We start from the raw sequence: 20316 nt of genomic DNA, 5'->3' as shown, positions 1-20316 counted from the left end.
AATTTAAAAGGTATAAATACAATAATTTTTTTAAAAATCAAATTTATTGTATAAACTTTTATTATGATTATAAAAATAAGAAACAAATTCTTTTGAACCAGTCATGAAAAATATATTTCTGCCTAAAAAAATCTGAAACATAATTTTACACATAAATATTTATTTTTAATTTATATAATTTAAAATTATATAATATATACATCCGTATTATAATATCTACATTTTAAAGATTTTAAACATCATATGTATCTCCTAATCCTTCCGTCGTGCCCGTATACCTATTGTCTTACTAATATAAGATTCAGCAGCTCTTATTGGCTTGTGTTAATTACAGAACAGTGGGAGATTGTATTTGTACGAAGGTCAGTGAAAGAAATGAAAGAAAAAAAAAATCTAAGCCACGTCAGAGGATAACATCGAAGCCAACCAATGGCAGAAATGGTGATGAGATGATGAGATAACCCCTTCCAAACACACCTTCACTGTACATTATCTGCATCACCCATTGTTCCTCTAGTCTCAGCCACACAAAAACCAATCCACACTTTTCTCCATTTTCTCACTCTATAAGAAATAACCTTCGCTTTTCTCCATTTTGATTTCCCATTCCACACACCAACCTCACTCGCCAGACCTTCCTTCACAGACAAACATGGCCGCCGTCACCTCCGCAGCCGTCGCTATTCCCTCATTCACCGGCCTCAAGGCGAGTGGACCAACCAAAGTGAGTGCTGCCGCAGTTAAAGTCTCAGTTCCCCAGGCCCCACGCTTCGGCATCAAGGCTTCCCTCAAAGACCTTGGAGCCGCAGTTGTGGCCACCGCCGCCAGCGCCGTTCTCGCCAGCAATGCCATGGCCCTTGAAGTCTTGCTTGGTAGCGGTGACGGCTCTTTGGTGTTCGTTCCCAGCGAGTTCTCCGTTCCCTCTGGGGAAAAGATCGTGTTCAAGAACAACGCAGGGTTCCCGCACAACGTTGTTTTCGACGAGGACGAGATTCCTGCTGGCGTGGATGCTGTGAAAATCTCTATGCCCGAGGAAGAGTTGCTGAACGCACCTGGTGAGACTTACGTCGTCACTTTGGATACCAAGGGAACCTACAGTTTCTACTGCTCGCCTCACCAAGGAGCTGGTATGGTCGGAAAAGTCACTGTTAACTAAATCTATGTGTCTGTGATTGAAGAAGAAAATTGTGGTGGTTCGTTCTTGTGATTTTGTTTTTTAGAAGAGCTTAATTCACATGTTCTTGTTATCATGGGATATGTTATTTATGTGATGAATGAACCGATATATAATGTCTTTCTTGTAATTCATTTACTTCCTTTCGTTTCTTTTACCATCCGTTCCCTTCTGGTCTAATCAAGACTAAGTTTTATGGGTTTCACTAGACTGAGATGTTGGATTTGGAGAAGAACACAGTAGTATGCTATTTCGTTAGGACAATTGCTCTCTATAACGTATAAGCAGATAGTTTTCTTTCTGATGAAAGATGTCCTGTTCGAAATAAACTCAAATTATACTCTATACAAATTTTTTTGACAATGCGTTAGATATAAAGGAATTGCGTCTGCAGAATTCAAATATTAAGTTAAATATAATGAAATTACGTTTACAAACTTCAAATACTTGACATTTTCATGTGCATGGTTTACAATGTAGTTATTTCGAACACATTACATTATTTAGGCATGCTTGTGAAGTTAAATTTTTTTATGAAACTTGAATTTAACATGACGTATTTTCGGGAAAGATGAAGTATCATTTGGGTAGGGAGATTCTAAAGGTATTAGTCAAAATTTTGCAGGTGAAGATGATATTAATATATAAAAAAAATGTTACTTTTGATAACTGAATAATAAAAACACCAGTTTATAACTCTATTTTATATTGCTTGCTGATCTTTTAAATTGTTGGAGTTGGGATTCACAATTAATCTTTCGCATGAGGATAATGTCTGACTTTGAGTTAGTAGTAATCAAGGCAGAACCTTCATTACGAGATTGTACATTTTTTTTTCTCTACTTTGATGAAAAAAAGACTCAATGTGTTGCAGAAAATAATATTTATGAGAGAAGAAGAAAATTTGACTAAATTGATTTTATTAATTTTAAGAATTAAAATTATAATGCATCATCTAAATTTATTAAAGTTACAGCTTCAAGAATGTCTTTTTGATTAGCACACATGGTATAATTTTTATTTTATTTTAACTATTGACAAATCTTTTAGAAATACTAGTAAAATTAGAGATAAATTCATTAAATTTAAAATAGACAAAGACAAAAGGATGGTACTTAGAAATGGTTGAAAGAGAAAGAAGAAAATACTAGTTTCTGGTATAGAAAAAATATTTATCAGTAAGATAAATTACCAATATTTTTCCTACTCAAATGTTAAATTTGAATCAGTACAATGATGATTATTAACATGTGTTATGAGTGATTTAAGGATTAGGGATGCAAATATACAAGTGGAAGGGAAATGAATGAATGGTTTATTGGACGTTGGAGCGTTTTGGCAGAAAAGAATTGATACACATATACAATGTCGGCGTGACATGGCAGTCCACTAATAAATACTATAAGAAGCCTGTTGCATACTATACCGTATAGATGATTAAAAAAAATCATGGGCAATGTGCCCTCTGAGATTTGGTACTTACTCCCATTTTCAGTTAGAAATTAAGAGTGTATGCTATGCCTATGTGGTTAGAGCATCAGGAAGGTTAGACCTGGAGCCAAGCACCTTGCCCCCAACATCTGGGAAAGACTCAAATCCGGGTATGGACTTTACCTTCCCATTGATATTTATATTCACAGGATATTTTATCAGGTGCCCTTTCAATGGAGTATAATCATCAGCTATGTACTTTCTCCAGTTTTCTTCAGCAATATTGTTCACACTTTTCACGCACTCCAGACTTTCAGGATCCTTAAAGCAACCTTCTATGCTCCCCGTGTGTTCTGCCCATAAAGACATCCTATACCCATAAACCTGACCATGTGGATGCCCCTTTTTCGCACTCCATGTATGACGGGGTTGATATGCACCCATGGCTATCTCAGTGTCTCTTGATCCAGCCATGGATCGTTGATTGATGTTGGCAGACCCAAGAATTACATATTCATCATCCACAACCATTCCCTTGGCATGTACATAAATCATGAACCTTCGGAACTTTTGTGAGGCTGAAATCTGATAATATAAAGATTTGAACGTGATTAAATGCAAAACAAGAATAATAGGCCCGAACTACCTATCCACCAACAAGTACATTGTCATTACTTCGCAATTAAAAGACAAGAACTTGTTTTCTAAAATATCTCTAACTTGATATTATAAATTAAAAGAAGTCGTTAAAAATAGAATCACCATTAAATGAAAAGTGTTTTAGAAAAAATGTTACTAAATAAGCTGAAATAAGTTAAATTTATTTATATTTAAACTCAAAGTATATCACAACTGGCTAAAACCTGTCAATTGCTAGTTTATTGATTCCTTCCTTTAATAATGTGTCAAACTCAGAAAATATTTGAATGATTACCGTTTCGCCATTATCTGGAGGCAAATTACTTGAGCTTAAAAAATCAGTTTTGAACGGCTCTCGGTTTCCAAGACAATAAAAGTTGAGATAATCTAGTGGATGACTGTCAAGTTGCATAGCTTTTATTTCCCGAGCTATGACATCATACATCATTTGCATAGTTTGTCCCTGAAAATGCCAATTCTTTTTAATTAATAAATATAACACTTGCAATAGATCAACGAACAAATGTTTTCCTATTTTAGATTTTTGTATGATAAGCTAGCAACGTAATTTTTTAACTAACCTGCCAAAAGAGTATCTCTTGCACAGTAGCAGATGAAGGGGTACCTTCGGGCCACATTGGGATGACAATATAAACTGTAAATCTCTCCTTGGATCGTATCTTACTGACTATCTTCAGTGCCAACTCCATCGGAATTAGGTTATCAGCGCCTGATCAATAAAAAATAATGGAATTTTAGATAAGTAGAAAATGTTACTAAAAAATAATGAAAAGAACGATGTCAATAACCAAGTCTTGTCCCACTAGGTGGCCTTTTATTGAGGGAAAAACAAGAGCTTTCAAGTGATGCAGATATTCTCAGGCCACACAATCGTAGTCAATACCTTATAATTTACTTAGACCCAGTTTTTCATTCATCAATTGTGTTAAGCAGAAGTTCGATTTACACCATGGGAGCTAAAAACAACGGTATTGTGATATGATCCAAACTCATTCTTACAGTTAGGCCCAAAGGAATATTAATACCATATCTTATCTTCTATTAATGATAAAAATGAGTGAGCTAGGTTCAAAAAGGAAATTATTAAGAAACAATTATCGTTTCTATTTTGTGTGTAACAACATTATTCTAGGATACCGAGGTGTGTATCATTCTGTTATAAATATAAAACTCATTGTAATGATCTAATATTGGAATCAGAATTAAGTCTATTTCTTCCTTTTGTTTAAGGAGTTTTCTAGCGTTCTGAGCTTAAAAGTAGTATAATGCATGTCACGTGCTAAATAGTAGTCATAGGTGCTTATATAGAAATTATGAGCAATAACAGATGCAACAAGTTACATTAGTAAGCATCAATATTCTGCCAAAACCTGCATCTTTGTAAGCTGGCCAAGCAAAGGAAGATCCGACAAAATATTGATTCTCGATATAAATAAAATGTTGAGCAGATCTGATAGCATGTATATATGCTGTTTGAATACTCTTGTCTACAACCAAATTTTTTGCACAAACAAGGTTCTGCAATGAATGGAAATAAAAAGGAAATTAACGACACAGGGAAATCCAAAAGTTCTATGACATTAATATAAATATTAAGCAATTCAATGTTTGGATAACTTACCTGGGACTCAGCTTCAAATACATCCTTAGGAAATCCTTTCAAAGAGCCAGAATCTATGGATCGAAAAACCTGTGAAGAACATAAAAAAGTAAACTAAACAAAATCTTTGTTGAAAAAAAAAAGGAAGCAGAAGACACTTAAAGACAGTGAACTAGGGACCTGAACATGCCAATTTTTAGGATCGTCTTCCTTTGAAACCCATAGTTCAGGATCATCGGTTTGAATTGATTCAGAAGGACTAAGAATCCAAGAGATGCGTTCTAACTTGATCAAAGAATCATCGTGCCAGTGAGATACTCTTTTGAGTTTTCGACCCAACTCAGACCATCTGGTGGCCTTTTTCCAACGCTGCTCAAAATTAGTGAGTATATCGTATGCAGCAGGGCCTTCAATTTTGCAATGTAAATCATGCCATGGTTGCCTTGGACCCTTGGTTCCCGTCTATTAATAAAAGTGGAAGACAGGAAAAATTTCAGTTGGTAACTGTACACTTATGATCTCAATATCGGTATCAAAGAAACATCAAACGACAGTTTATATTTATGAAGCAACTACTTGATGCGAAGTGCCGATGACAACAGTATAACATGCTAAACCTGCCGAGTGAGTGGAAGGCCTGAAAGTTTTCGGTCACTATTTTTAACATGTTAAACAATTATAATATGTTAAAACAACGCCCTTGTGAATATCTATACATCAAACTAAGAAATCACTAATATCTATTGTCTTATTAATTAACCTCACTGAATAAAACAAGTCTACTTTTGCTTATTAGAGAAGGAAACAGAAACAGGACATATATCGTCCTAAAAACAAAAGCTTTTATGAGTGTGTGTGTAATCGATGCATATTTTGGAATCCGACAACTTCTACGTAACTCAGAGATTATGAACTTACGCAAAATGTGGGATTATGAAAATCGTCCTGATAAACAGTGTCAACATCGCGAAAAATTCTGTGCTCAGGTGTATCATACCGGCCATCACAAAGATCTAGACCACCTATAAATGCAGTTATCTTCCTATTATTCCCGTGTGCTTGAGTATCCACAATCACACATTTCTGATGATGTGTAAAGAGCGTTCCAACAACCTGAAGTTTTGCGTCAAAGTAATATAGTCAACATGTTTTTCAATTTTTCGAAAACAAAAATAACGTATTTTCAGAAAAGCAACTCTGTTGAGATTAAAAAATCTCAACTCTTGATTATTAAATTAACAAAAAAAAAATTCTGGGTTAACTGTTAAATTAAAAGTTTGCATATGCCAGGCAAGCAGTTTGGGCAATACAAAAAGGAAGGTTTCCCACTAATTCATTAACACATCAATGCAAAATTCAAGGAAGGAATTTATCCTGTGAAAGGGAATTAAATTCATGTTACATTTTGCATGATCTTGTCAAGTAAAAATTTGTTTCTGCTTCTCTCTTCATAAACATTTATAGATTTTGGTATGGCCTCTCGTGTTTAATGTCTATCAAGACAAAGAAATATTATTTTATCATTTAAAATCTAACAACGTTAGGATCCGTCCCTCATATGCATATATTAAAATTAGAGAGGCATTCTGAAAAGATGGAAAGCAAACGTGATCAAGTAATCAAGAACTTTCTAAAAGAAAAATGACAAAATCTGGGAAAGCTACTAAACCATAGCATAAAGCATGCCTGCTGCCTGAAAATGCTAAGCTTACTGCTGGCATATCTTGGTGAAAGCAAACATCTAACTGAAGAATGCTTGAAAAACTTTCGAGTTTCTTCATCATGCGTTTGCATTACTCCAGTCTGCAATCAAATTCACTAACTTGTAATGCTGCGAAAAGAAAAAACTCAACAAACACCATATTCAACTAGGCAGAATGCCAAACAAAAAGCAAATATGTCCGAATCGGTATCGGTGTTCAAGCAACTGGGAAGTACAAAATCGAAGTGCATATAATATAAGTTAGAACTTAGACGATGAACACACAGCCATGTGCCCATACAACAGGTGATTTGAAATCGTAATCTGTCTCTGGCTATTTAAATCAAAATTGAAGAGCGGTACTACTGTAAGGTCCAATTTGAATACCAATCCAATATCAATAACGGAAGGAAGATCATCAAACCATTCCTAAAAGGCTGTATCAATACGTCACAAGCACGTTCCAACGAAGGAACAAAAATCACATCAACATGTTACTCCTCAAACTTTGTAAGCTAAAAAATAAATAAAAACTACATTTACAGCTATGTCTAGATTCTGTTTGGGAAATAAACTCAGTTTCTTATCATAATTGGTTATCCTTAGTGTGTTTGCACACCTATATTTTGTCTGAAACGAAGTTTTCATAAAATTAAGATTTGAGTTTCTTTTGCAAATCCAGTTTACAAAATAAAAACTCCTCCAAAATAAAATTTGTCAATTTTAATTCAAAGATGCACAATACCACAAAATCTGAACAATACCACAATGTATGGATGCTTAACTTTTTAACTTGGTGGTGAGCGGTCACATATCAGTTTAATTGACAAAATCATGTATTATTTTTTCAATCCTACAATTTAAATATGATTTCATGTTATATATTTAAAGATTTCATTTCACACATATGCCAAGTGTTTTAAGGGAGAGTGAATATCACTATGTTCTCACTCCTCAATACAATTGTATACAATAGCAAACATGTACAAGAAGATTAAATTAAAACTTCTAAGCTATCATTCATCAGTTTGTACAGTAAAATTCACATTTAAATAATAAAAAAAAAACAGAAACACGATTGAACATCGTCATCGTCAACGAACATTACATTTTCACCACAAAAGGAATGCTGAAACATAAAATGTACATACCGTGTTAATGAAAAACTTGCTGTGCGAAGTCTTATCATCCCAAACCAATAGTAAAACTCGCAAACCTTCTTGAGACTTGTACTTGAGCAACTCCCCCAAATTTAAACTACCACCGCTAGGTAAAGGTTTGGTAGGCTCTCTCACGAGCCTAACCTTATGGTAGATGGACCAACCCACAATGTAAACCAAATGGTGCGCTTCCAAAATGGCGTGGCATATATCTTCCCAGCACTTCCCATGCTCAAACACCACACCCTCGTCTAACTCAACCTCCGGCAACATCCCCTCAGGCACGTGCGCGTCCTGATACAGCGTCACAGCCCCTCCGTGTCGGACTGGGAAATACGAGTCACGAACCACGAACCGGTCCGGATCCGGTTCGTCGATGGACCGGAACATGCGATTGTCCTCGCACCTCGTGAATTTCATGGCGAGGCGCAGCGCGCAGTCAGGCTTTGGCGGCTTCCCGAACGAGCCGATGATCGGGAACCAGTCGCTGATGGGCTCGCAGGAGAGGATCCTCTCGGCGGAGACGGTGACGACTCCAATGAGGTCGGCTCCGAACATGTCGTTGTCCTTGACGAAGAAGTCGACCTGCGCGGCCGGGTGCGCGAGCGGGATCTTGAAGTGCTCGTCCCAGGTAGGGTTCTGCGAATTAGAGATCACGCGGGTGCGCGCGACGGTGGCGCCGGCAAGGCAGACGGTGACGTAGGGATCGCTGGTGATGATCTTGCGGTGGCGGTGGCGGGCGCGGTGGAGCTTCCGTTTTCCGGTGATGGAGGCACTGCAAGTGTTGAGGGCGGAGAAGAACCTTCGAACGCGCTCGGAGAGCAAGTCCATGTTGGGAAGAAAGCGAGCCTCGACGATTACCAGATCGAGGGTCCCATGGAGGTAGACAACGGTGTTGTGTTTTTGAGGCATTGTGATGGCGGAGGGGTCACCGGTGGGTGAGATTAGATTGAAGGAGGTTTTGCGACGGAGAGTGATAGGGAGCGTCGTTGAATAATGCGAAGCGGAACCTTCGAACGCTCGCTACCACGATACGGCGTTACGGAGGCTACAGCATTATTACTCCGTCGGTTTATTTGTTCGGCGGCGAAACCGAATGGAATGCCACTGGCGATGCTGTGTTCAATTAATATTATAAGTTACTTAATATGGTGGCGTTCGCGGGAAAGAGAGGGTAACGGGATTGGCCATTCGTTCTCTTCTGTTCGTTGCCGTTGGCGTCTAATTTTGGACACGTCAACACGTGTAAATGGCAGGATTAGGAGATCTTATGCAATGGTTATGGGAACAAGATCCTCTCGTGTCAGCCCAATAAATACTTTGTGGGGCCTTTTTTACTCCTTGGGCCCTCATTCCATTTCCTACCTTAACAGATCCATATCCCTCCATAATTTTAAATTACTGTTACTACCATACAACTATTCTTCTACAACCTATGCAGTTCTTATTATTTCCCTTTTTAACATCTATTTTACATATTTTATATATTTATATTTGATAGAGAGATTAAACATAATAAAAAATAATGATCACAAAATTAAGAAAAATTTAAAAATTATTCAGAGACGTCAGTAAAAAAATTACTGAAAAATTAGAAGTGAATCTTCCATGAGGAATAAAGACTACAAATATAACTCCCAAATAATATTACATGATTATCCCAATTAATAAAAAATGTGACGGCACATATGATTATCCCATTCTTTTAATGATAATATGTAGTCATTATAAACTAACTTTTCTCAAACGAGTGTTGGGCCTAGAAAAAAATTGTGTTGCTCTTCCTCTCGTCGGTCACCTATACTCTTAGTTTTCTGTTTGACCTTCCTTCTTTCGGTCGTGCGGTAACACAGGCTAGGAGGGTACCTGCAGAAGGCACCCTAACGATAAAGTCAGTTAGGGTGTCGGCACTCAGTTGTCAGAGTACTGTAAATAATGACGTACCTGGTTTTTGGAATTTGTGCTATTTATAATACCTTAATGGACCTTCGTTGGTGGGCTGGATTATGGGGTTGGTTCATGTTTAGGGTTTCTTAATTATGGATTAACCCTGTTGACTTGGTAAATCCATGGCTCGTCATCATGGGTCGGTCGGTCACGTGTCATCACATGACCTCCTTGTCGTGGTCGAGTGATCGAGTTCCTGATCGACTCTCCGAATGATTCGGTCGCGCCAGTAGAGAATCCAGAAGCTTTAATAAAGAAAAAAATCATTTCATAAACTAAAATGGATGATTTTTTTAAATTTTAAAAATAAATTTAACATTTATTGAAACGCGCTTATAAAATAATAAAATTCAACAGTACAACTGTATGGCTACAAGTTGCAACGTGATAACAAAATAGGTTTAATAACATTTTTTAATTTCATTATTTCACAAAATAGGTTGAAAAATAATAATATAATTATTTTTCATCTAACTGATATTAAAATTATATATATAAATAATCATTAATAATTTTAATATATGAACAATATAATTTATAACTGACTTACAATAATACATCATTAAATTAGTAACAATTTCAACATATAAAATTATCATATCATTGCATTTTAAAATATATAAAAACTTAATTGAATTTTAAATAAGTACATTGATGTATTATTATATTTTTAAAATTGAAAAACTTGATCGTGTAAAATAATATAAAAACCTGATTGAAACTTTTATTTCAAAATAAACAATACATAAAGCAATTAAGCCAACAAAATAACAATGACCGTAAAACTAAAAAGTTATGAAACTGAAAAGTATATCAAATGTCGATTATAGAAATCAACTTATATAACATATTGTTTCCCAAATGCATCACTAAAGACAAAACTCGTATAGACCATAAATATTCGCTACCGTTAAAATTAAAAAGGCTCTAACTTATTTCTATTTGCCTAACTCAAAATGGGAGGAGCCACTCGAAGCATCATACTTTGAATAAAAGATACCATCTGTAAAACAAAATTCAACCATAGAGAGCACGTAAATACATAAATATAAAAGTCAATGCAAATAAAGTAAAATCAGGCCTAAATATACTTAAAATATAATAATATATAGAACAACTTTCCTTTTTACAATTAAAATGACATATAACTAGATTTTAGTATAAAAATCTAAATAAGAGAATCTAACATAAATGAGTCAAGGATATATTTAGAAAATCTTCTTTATAAAAGAAAAAAAAAACGATATATTTATAAATTAAAAATAAAAATCTAAAAAAACCATATGAGAGAGTCTCTATCTACACCATTTAACTTTTGCATAAATTAATTTTAACTTCTAAAAAATAATATTTTTTTTTATAAAAATTCTTATACCCACGTTTCTCCAAACATATCCTAAATCAAGAATTGGATTACATACAATACAACGTATACTTATAAAAACTTCTGAGGTTTATAATTCAATTTACCCATTGATATTGATATCTAAGATCTAATTTTGTCCTTGAATATTACAAATTCCAATACCAAAAGAATTATGTATAATGGTAGGGATGACAAAGTGGGTCGGACCGCACGGTCGCATTGCGGTCCGCTGGTAAAAAACACGGGATGGACTCAGCTTTTCAACCCGCATTAGCCCATCTCACATAATCCGCGGTTTGCGCGGGCCAGCAGCAGAGCGGAGCGGGCTGGCTCGCAAACAAAAAAAAATGCCTTTGGCAGCAATTGAGTAAATGTTTTGTTTTTTTTCCTTTTTCATTTTGGGGTAGAAACTTACAAGGGTCATTGGAGTTATAATTTCCTTAAGACTCTTTTTTTTATCTATTTTTGGGAATGAAAATACATATATGATATTTTCATGTAATTTGGAATAAATAATAGCAGATATGTTAGGTAGTGAGTGTGAGTCAAGAATATTGGAAGGTTGATACTTGGATTATGTAACATTCAATTAATGTTTATTGTTGTATTAATCCTAATGTTTTTGTTTTTTATGACAATTTTTCAAGAGAAAAAGTAAAAAAAAAATTATTGAATTTCTAAAAAAAAAAATTTGAATAGCAACAGACCAGTCCTTATACGGGGTGAGACGAAAAGTCTAGTCCGCACTCACTTTGCGGGACGAACCAACCCGACCCGCATAATGTGTTTCTGCATTATGTGAATGAATCACCCAAGTACAACTTAATACCATAACTAGACAAATTACTATCCACATTTGTATGTAAGAAAGATATTGGAAGTCAGGATAATCAAATAAATATAGAGATCAATATTAGGAGAAAAAACAATAGAACATTTTGAGTCAGGTTAAGTTCTTACCGAAGCAAAACCAATGCACATTATACTGAATCCGGGAAAATCGAAAGGTGCTTTTTCAGAAAGGAAGAGAGCTGATAATTGAAAAGGGTAATTGTTAATAAATTGGGATGATTATCTAAATCTAATATGACATATTCACATGCTCTCACCTGTTAATGGAGAGAAAACTAAGGGAGAAACTATATGTGCAACTGAACATATGCCAGAGATGCAACCTTGAGCCTTTCCCTAAAAAGGAAGAGAAATGAGGGGGACACATTAAACAAACTAAAAGCCTTTTATCATGCAAAACCGAGTTGTTTCTTTACTTCAATAAAAATTGAGTAAATTACACTCATGTTAGTATCTGAACATATGACCTGCATGAAAACTCATATCAGAAAAGGGAAAGAAAGAAAAAAGTTGAAAAATGACACATTAATTAGAAATAATGTCATTTGATAGTATATAATTAAGGATAAACTAAGGTTGAGTTAAACTTAAATAGACTACTTATTAGTAAAAACATTTGAACATTAGTTCTTAATTAAAGCAACAACCCTACATTTTGTTGCAAGAAAATTGTACAGAATACGAATAGTCATGCCCTCATATCACAAAACACTAACTCATAAATCAACTTATTTAGACAGAACATCGTTTGTTTCTACAACTGAAATTAGGCTTTACTTATTATAAGAAAATCAATTCCAACCAGCTTGTTTAACGTTAATCAGTGTTATTGACTCTGTACCTGCTCATGGGGACCAACTTGTTTTGACACAATACTTCGTATCTGCGAATGTAAAATTAGATTATTACTTAATTTGAAGGATGAGAATGAAAAAAAAAAATGCTTTTAAAGAATATAGAAAGACAAAATGAGGAACAGAACTCACACAAGGCTGTGAAAAAACAAATAAAATTGAGAACATGGCAGAAGCATAAGGAACCTGTCAACATTCACACAGTATAAATTATACAACATAAAAAGAAAAAAGGAAACATGGACAACAAAAGGATAATAGAGGCATATACAAAAGTGTGAATAATCAACCACTCCATCTAAAGTTTAAACCTTATAATGATGTTATACATGGAAAAATAATTGACATTAGAAATAAAGTTGCAAAAGACATACCAAGGAGGACCATGCTATGCTGTAAAGGAACATCTGCATCCCATTTTAAAAGTTTAGAACTTCACAAAAGAGAAAATGTTTTATAATTGTATTAAAAGAATACTTACATGTACACAATGAAAGAATAGTCCAATTGAAAGTAGCCTTGCCTCACCCAGAATAGGAGCCAAAATGGGCATAATAAGAAGCTATGAAAATCAATGTTTAATATTTAGATTCGTAATATAGAAAATCAAAGAAATGGAAGATTTATGAAATAACAAGAGGCATGTCAGTTGATAGTTGAAATATAACCATGTAAAAATACCTGTGACACAGTCCCTGCAATTCCAGATATGACCATCAAGTCAGCAAATTGATTCTTATCAAAATGAAATTGAGCCTTTAAGAAATACTGCACACAGAAAAAAAAAAGTGTTACCAAGAACTAAAACTTGACTAACTAGCTCTAGTTATATATAGAAAAAATGTCAAAGATAATACAATTGTAAGTTTCAGATTGTCATGGTTACTCCAGTCTATAAAGGTTAAAAATGAAAGAAATTAAACATCAGTAAATTGCTAATTAAATATATCAAATAGTAGCAGTGTATGACTTCAATAAGCCAACAGAGAGATCTTAAGTAAAGATATATAAATACAACATTCTTGGACACTATATGGTTTGGTTTGAAGCTAAGGAACCAGATTCAAGCAATAAAGAATGTGTAAGCATCAACGTATGCCATAACACTGATTTAAAAATGCACAATCTTTCTCTACACCTACTTACAAATAAAAACAAATCAATAATATATACATATATATATATATATATAGATATATGAATGGAACATGGACAGGAATGAAAATGAAAAAAAAGGGTATATGAAGGGTGTTAAAGAAAATACCAGCATTGATCCATGAAGGCCAACATCAGCAAGGTTACTAAAGAATGCAACAATTGCTGCTTGTGTAATAGTGAAGCTGGAAAATCCAATCAAACGTGTATAATTATGACACACACAAAAAAGAATGTTTGTTTGATTGGAGGAGAAGAAGGAAAATTGTTGCACCTGCTATTGAAGAAGGAGGCTAGGTCCTGAAAAGAACGCAATGCTTTAAGAAGAGGCTTGTTACTTTCAAATTTTCTATCGACCTTAGAAATTGCGAGCTTCTGTTGTGAAATGATTGGGGTGTGAAGGTGTTGGTCATCATCAATGACTGAATCTCGAAGGAAAAGTTGCATGTACACTGCTCCAATCACAGCAATAAGAGTAGAAACCTTATTTAGGGAAAAATGAGTTAGCATTGCAATGATGAAAAAAGAATTGAGATTAAGATATCGTAATTGGAGAGAGAAAAGGAAAAGCAAAATACCTGAAACGTTTGGGCAGTAGATAAGAATCGAGCTGATAAAGTGGCACACACGAAGGCTGCAGATCCTATCCCTGAAATAATGCCAAATGCAGTGCTTCTTCCACTTTCTGGAATGTTATCTGCCTGAAAAAATAGAGGTTTGAAAACGGGTTGTTCAACCAAACACGAGATTGTGATACTCCAGCTTGTTACTTCATAGAAAATAGAGATGTGCAAAAAGTACCACCAGCACATGCATAAATGAAGACTTACCACGTAAGCTAGAGCGAGGCAAGGGACGCTTCCTTCGCAAACCATTGAAATGAGTATCTTGAAAACATAGTACACATAGAAGAACTTTTTGGTCCTATTGTAAGCTAATATCCCTGTCACACAAAGATAATTTATTATTTAAAAACAATAAATACTAATTTATGTGATATAAAATATATTTTAAGCTAACTCAATTTTATAAAACCAATTTATAAGGTGAGATTTGTAGTCAGTTATATATTATAAAATGTTGTTATCTTTAATGGATGTATAATCTCCAACATATTCTCTCATGTTAAGATCTTTCAACTCGTGTGTGATACAATATATTTATGGATGGTCTAATAAGTTTAACAAACTTCGTTATTTTAGGAAACTTCGTTATGATAGGATCTAAATAATTTTCGTAACATATGAAGAAGTGAAATTTAAATTTATTTCAAACTTATAAAAGTTAGTGATTTTTTTAATCTTCATACAATATATTTGAATTTAAGATTGTATTTAAAAAGGAATTAGGTATATTTTACTTAAACTAGTTATTTGATGATTGTCATGCATGTTTATGCAACTACAAAAGTAAAATAATTTAATTTTAATTAATTATATAGATAAACTTTTATCTTCTGTATATTGTCTAGGGTGTATTTTTGAAGAGCCATTGAACATAAAAATACCTGTGGGAATGATTGTGAGGATCATAGGAACTTTGAGAATGGCCTTCCTCCCATACTTATCGGAGAAATTACCCAACAGTGGCATCATCACGAGCGTGCCCACTCCTATCATCTGCACAAATAACCTTGTTTTTAATGATACTTTATACTAGTCATTACAAAGAAAATCATGAAATAAAAATCAATTTTTAAAAATAAAAAAATAATTAATTGTTATGATGATTAAATTAGAAATCATTTTAGAGACTAAATAAATTTTTTTTTAAATTAATTTTTATTAAATAATTTATAAATTGGTATCTAATTAGCAATCAAGGTTTTTCTACCAAATTTAAAATCTAAATAATTGATAGTTAAAACCTTAGTTGCTAATTAGATACCAATTTAGAAACTATTTAACAATAATAAAAACTAATTTAAAAACATTTTTTTTTTAGTTTCTAAAATGATCTCTAATTTAGTTAGTATTACAACTAATTATTTTGGTCTCTAAAAATTAGTTTTTATTTAATAATTTTCTTGTAATGACTATTGTTGAATGATTATTTTTGTATTATTAAAGTTTTAAACAATTTTTTTTTTTTTTTAGGAATAATAATAGGTTGTCATCTTTAAGTAATATACACATCTACTTAACAATCAAATATATTATAATTTTATTTTAAAATTTTACTTATAATAGTTTTATTAAAAGAATATAATAATTTATTATTAATAAAATTGTAAAGTGAAAGGTGAGAGCACTTTTTTGTACCCATTCACACTACCACACAAAGTACAACATGTTATTCATATCATTAAAACTTTGCCAAAAAAATGGTTGCCATATTATTGGTGCAGTATTTATTTGGTTTCTCTCTTAAAAAATGGAATTCATTATCTCTCATACTAACTACATGTTATTTACAAATTACACCTTCTAAATCATTTCAAAAGAATTGGTTCTTAATTTGGAAAAAGATCTCTATGATTAGTTTGTATTGGCTTGAAACCACTGAAAAATCATTTTGTGGAGACTATAAAAGCTTTCAAGACTCAATTAATAAAATTTATACGATACAAAGATTTAATTAGTTGAAAAAAACTAGTTGAAAATTCCTAAATGATTGAAGGAGAAGTTTAACCTTTATCAACAGAACATTTTCCCCATTGTTTTAAAAAATAACTAAGATCCTTACAAATTCCATTACTGTTCTTATAATGAATAAAACAAAATCTGATTAACTCATAGTTACATAATAAACAAGGAAAGAGAGATGTTGAAAAATGTTCTGATGGTAATTAAATAATACAGTACTATATTTTATTTTGAAATATGGACTGGACCAAACTGAGGATTTGTCCTGAACATAACTCGTTACCGGCAGTTTTTTCCTGCACCCCTACAATTTTCTTCCTGCACCCGCACAATGTTATGCAAAGACCAAACTGTCCCTATTATTTTATAAAATAATCCTAAAATGCACTTGAACTGTATTTATTTTTTTGCATTCTGGATTATGGAATCCATAAAAATTTCGGATTGACACTTCCGGTAAAATTTCAGATCCACCAATCCGTAATACAAAATATGCATTTCACATTAAAAAAAAACATTCCGGATCCACCAATCCATAATAGAATTAGGTTTCCGGATTCAGTAATCTGGAAATCAATAATTTATGCAAAATTTGTTTCCAGAACACTCCCTCATCCAGAAAAAAAAATATGATTCAGTTCCAAATTGATAAATCCGTAGCACACTCCCAGATCCTGATTTCTGATAACCACGATGCCCTTTTTCAAATAAAAGATTAAGGCCAGTTTCGGGATTTAGAAAATTGTGGAGGTGTATGAAAAAACATGTAGGGGTGCAGGAAGAAGAAGCCCTCGTTACCTTTTCGATTAGGCCCAATAAAAATTAGTCGAAATTGGCCACATAGTGACAAATATTTGAAGGCGGACAAAAGATGTACTATTGATAAAAAAACTGATTGATCCACATATGACGAGACAAAAGACAACGTAAGGAAAACCACGACAAGTGGAGGAAAAAGCATGGAAATGCATCAAACACTAACTGCTTATAAAAGTGAACCAACCAAGTTAGTTTTTAATTTGTGTAACAAGTTAGACAAAATGGGAACCTACGAGGCTCACGAAATCACAAGGAAATTTCTTTCTCTAGTAGCGACAGACTCACCCAAATAGACGTTATCTCCATCACAATTTACCTTTACCACTAATTATTTGCTTTTTAATTTTGAGTTTGTCTATAACCCACTCCTCATTGATGGGTACAACAACAAATGAAGTGTCATTCATTGATCAACAAATTCAAGTCAATGTGGACAATAATCTTTTAAAATCTTATTTGTCCCAAATTAACCAGAGATATTACATGCCATTTTTATTATTTTAAATTGTAAATTCAATTTATTTTATTTTTAGTAGTGACGGGCTTAGACATCAATTTTGTAAAGAATAGTTGTTAAATCTTAGCTTTATTAAGAAAAGGTAATGTTTTTACACTAGGAAAAGAAAAGTAACGTTATTTATGCATTAAATTTTGACAGCATTATATGCAGAGAGAAAAAAAAATATAAGAAACAAAAAGAATGTAATAAAATATGGAACTTAACGCACAGAAAATATATTTAGTTTGTTTATCTTTATCATGGTATATATTGTAAAAAAAATAAAATGTATATCAAGCTTTTCATCCACAACTTTTTTTTATCGATATTGAAAGGAGAAGAAAAAATTAAAAAGTTAATTTCGTCAGCAATAGTTTAACAGACAAGCTTACCTCTCTCACGTATATACATAAAAAATAGATGTGAAAATAAATAAGCATCACAAACTCACGACTATAAATTTATCATAATTTAATAGGAAGTGAAAGGAAACTATTAATGCAAAGAAATTTATATTATTCGTTACAAAAACTACATTTTTTTCTTTTTTATTATGTAATAAGAAGTTAATTTATTTAAGTTCCTTAAGATATAAAAACTCGTGAGAGGGATGAATGCCTTGGACTAACACGTATGAAAGTTAATTCACAGAATTTTTTCCTCCAAAGGATGGAATTTTTACACACAGAAATATGCGTATGAAAACATATACACTTTACTGAATTTGTTAAATATGGAAGAAAGTGAGTTTCATTTGGTTCCATGGCAGTTCTTACTTGTACCTTTTACCTATGTTTTGGGTTGCTTATCAATGAAAAGTTATTACTGAGTAGTCTAGAATCTCCGAAAAGAACGTAAGTTTGATAAAATAAAATAAAAAACTGTCTAATGAAGAACTGACTCAAAACTAATCACAGATTAAGGAATTTAAACATAAGATAAAAAGCAGAATGAGTGAAGAAAACTCACCGCTTGTTGAAAACCAGTGAGGTAGATTGCGAGTGAGCATTCATCTTGTCCGGGGCAAAGAGCAGCCATTGTGACATCAGTGATGGCTGGTACCACCATGAATATGGCAAAGTTGTGAAGAAACACTGTCATGAAGAGATTACTCAAACCATACAATTTCTCCATGATTCCCTTCCCACACTCACTCTATGCCACTCTTAATTTCCCTTTGATATGACTGAAGAACTAACTTACCTAGAATTCTAGGTAAGATTTCAACTATCTTACAGGGAAAGCTACCTCTCTACGCTTAGCCACAGTACATGCAGATTAAGGGTTCACTTAGAAGCACCCTATATATATATAAGCATGACCTCAAAGCTAATCATATGACCAAGAGTAGTGTACATTTTTTACTTGTTATCTCGCAATTGTGCATGAATTCAATCTAACACTCACAGTGACAGGTCAATAGGTAAAAAAGGATGCAAATGCTTGCTTTTGTGAGACAAAGTGAACTTCCAACTAAAAATTAACAGGGACGGTAATGGTTTTTAGTCACGTAGCTGAAGCGATACTTATTATTTATTCAAAGTATTTGGTTAAATTGTATTTCTTGAGTGGAATGCGTGGCGTCAAAGATAATTCAAATTACAAGATTAACTTACGCCTTGAAGCGTGCAAGTTTATGAATACCCTTTTTTAAACAGGCAAGCAAAGCATCGTCCAATAGGGGCTAATAATATCTCGTGAAATTCATGGATTAGGTATAATTAATGTATCTAATTAATTAGATAAAAATTGGAAAAGACAGGGGATTGAACTTTGATTAAGTTTTAATTAAGATTCGTTAGCTATATATTTTTGTTGTTATGTTATATTGCATACGTTTCATTAAAATTAAGATTGTGGAAAAGCTTATAACATTTTAGTCTTTGAATAATTGTATGGATATTTTTTGTTGTAAGAAAATGTTTATATTTGCGCCACTAAGTGCATAAGTGTATGTGCTCAAGGTAAATTATTTTTGCACATTCATACTTTACTCTACACCTCAATATTATGAGAAAAAAAAGTTTTAACTTTTTTAAAAATTTTAAATTATCCTGATATTTTTAAATAACTTCAGTTGTATCTGCATCCTCACTAATAGAGTTGGTGCGTATCCTCAACGTTGCTTGATCGGACCGACAGAGGTAAGGAGAAGCAATACAAGCTTTGCACCACCTGATAAGAAGAAAAGAGAGCCAAAGAACCAGAAAAAGAGACCCTAGCACGGTGGTTGAAGAAAGCAACCGAACACGTGTGAGATAAGAGACAAAGATACTGAGTATTTTATTTCTTACATGTCAAAGAAAGAGTACAAGAGATATATAAAATATGGTGGTGTTCAGAAGAAGAACTGAAGCCCAAAAGGAAAAGCCCAAAACAAACAGGGGCCTAAAAGAATAAAAAAGTTTTTCATACCCAACTTGGATTGTAGTAGTTTTAATGTAGATGGAGGTAGAGGCTTGGTTAAAATATCTGATGTTTGCATGGAGAAAGGAATGGTAGTCGATTTCTA

At 33.3% G+C, this 20316-nt stretch overlaps 3 protein-coding genes across 6 annotated transcripts; 1 reads left to right on the top strand and 2 right to left on the bottom strand.

Moving 5' to 3' along the window:
• Nucleotides 1–597: 597 nt before the first annotated feature.
• On the bottom strand, nucleotides 598–8968 carry LOC137821991 (phospholipase D delta). Of its 4 annotated transcripts, none has more exons than XM_068626830.2 (9): nucleotides 7719–8968; nucleotides 6552–6668; nucleotides 5784–5978; nucleotides 5046–5327; nucleotides 4887–4955; nucleotides 4636–4783; nucleotides 3826–3974; nucleotides 3540–3707; nucleotides 598–3190 (listed from the first exon to the last, which is right to left on the bottom strand). In XM_068626830.2, the coding sequence occupies exons 1-9, from the start codon at nucleotides 8637–8639 to the stop codon at nucleotides 2696–2698; spliced, it is 2544 nt and encodes an 847-aa protein (XP_068482931.1). In that variant the 5' UTR covers nucleotides 8640–8968; the 3' UTR covers nucleotides 598–2695. The 4 variants fall into 4 exon arrangements, 3 of the variants coding, with proteins under 3 accessions (XP_068482931.1, XP_090151486.1, XP_090151487.1); XM_090295360.1 differs by having other exon boundaries at nucleotides 6578–6668; XM_090295361.1 differs by having other exon boundaries at nucleotides 6535–6668; nucleotides 7719–8847.
• Nucleotides 653–1304, top strand: LOC137821992 (plastocyanin-like). The gene has a single exon (XM_068626831.1). It carries the CDS (start codon nucleotides 653–655, stop codon nucleotides 1154–1156), a length of 504 nt encoding a protein of 167 aa, XP_068482932.1. The 3' UTR covers nucleotides 1157–1304.
• Nucleotides 8969–10373: 1405 nt separating the features above from the next.
• On the bottom strand, nucleotides 10374–19301 carry LOC137822642 (Major facilitator superfamily protein). The gene is made up of 14 exons (XM_068627584.2): nucleotides 18774–19301; nucleotides 15409–15520; nucleotides 14732–14844; nucleotides 14480–14602; nucleotides 14176–14384; nucleotides 14011–14086; nucleotides 13428–13514; nucleotides 13228–13308; nucleotides 13121–13153; nucleotides 12879–12932; nucleotides 12734–12775; nucleotides 12150–12228; nucleotides 12001–12071; nucleotides 10374–10677 (listed from the first exon to the last, which is right to left on the bottom strand). Exons 1-14 carry the CDS (start codon nucleotides 18936–18938, stop codon nucleotides 10621–10623), a joined length of 1302 nt encoding a protein of 433 aa, XP_068483685.1. The 5' UTR covers nucleotides 18939–19301; the 3' UTR covers nucleotides 10374–10620.
• Nucleotides 19302–20316: the final 1015 nt, after the last annotated feature.

This window comes from Phaseolus vulgaris, chromosome 9 (assembly GCF_051622355.1).
Source record: "Phaseolus vulgaris cultivar YP4 chromosome 9, ASM5162235v1, whole genome shotgun sequence".
Lineage (NCBI taxonomy): Eukaryota > Viridiplantae > Streptophyta > Magnoliopsida > Fabales > Fabaceae > Phaseolus > Phaseolus vulgaris.
Note: the sequence above shows the minus strand (reverse complement) of the source record. Positions and strands in the feature narration are given on the sequence as shown.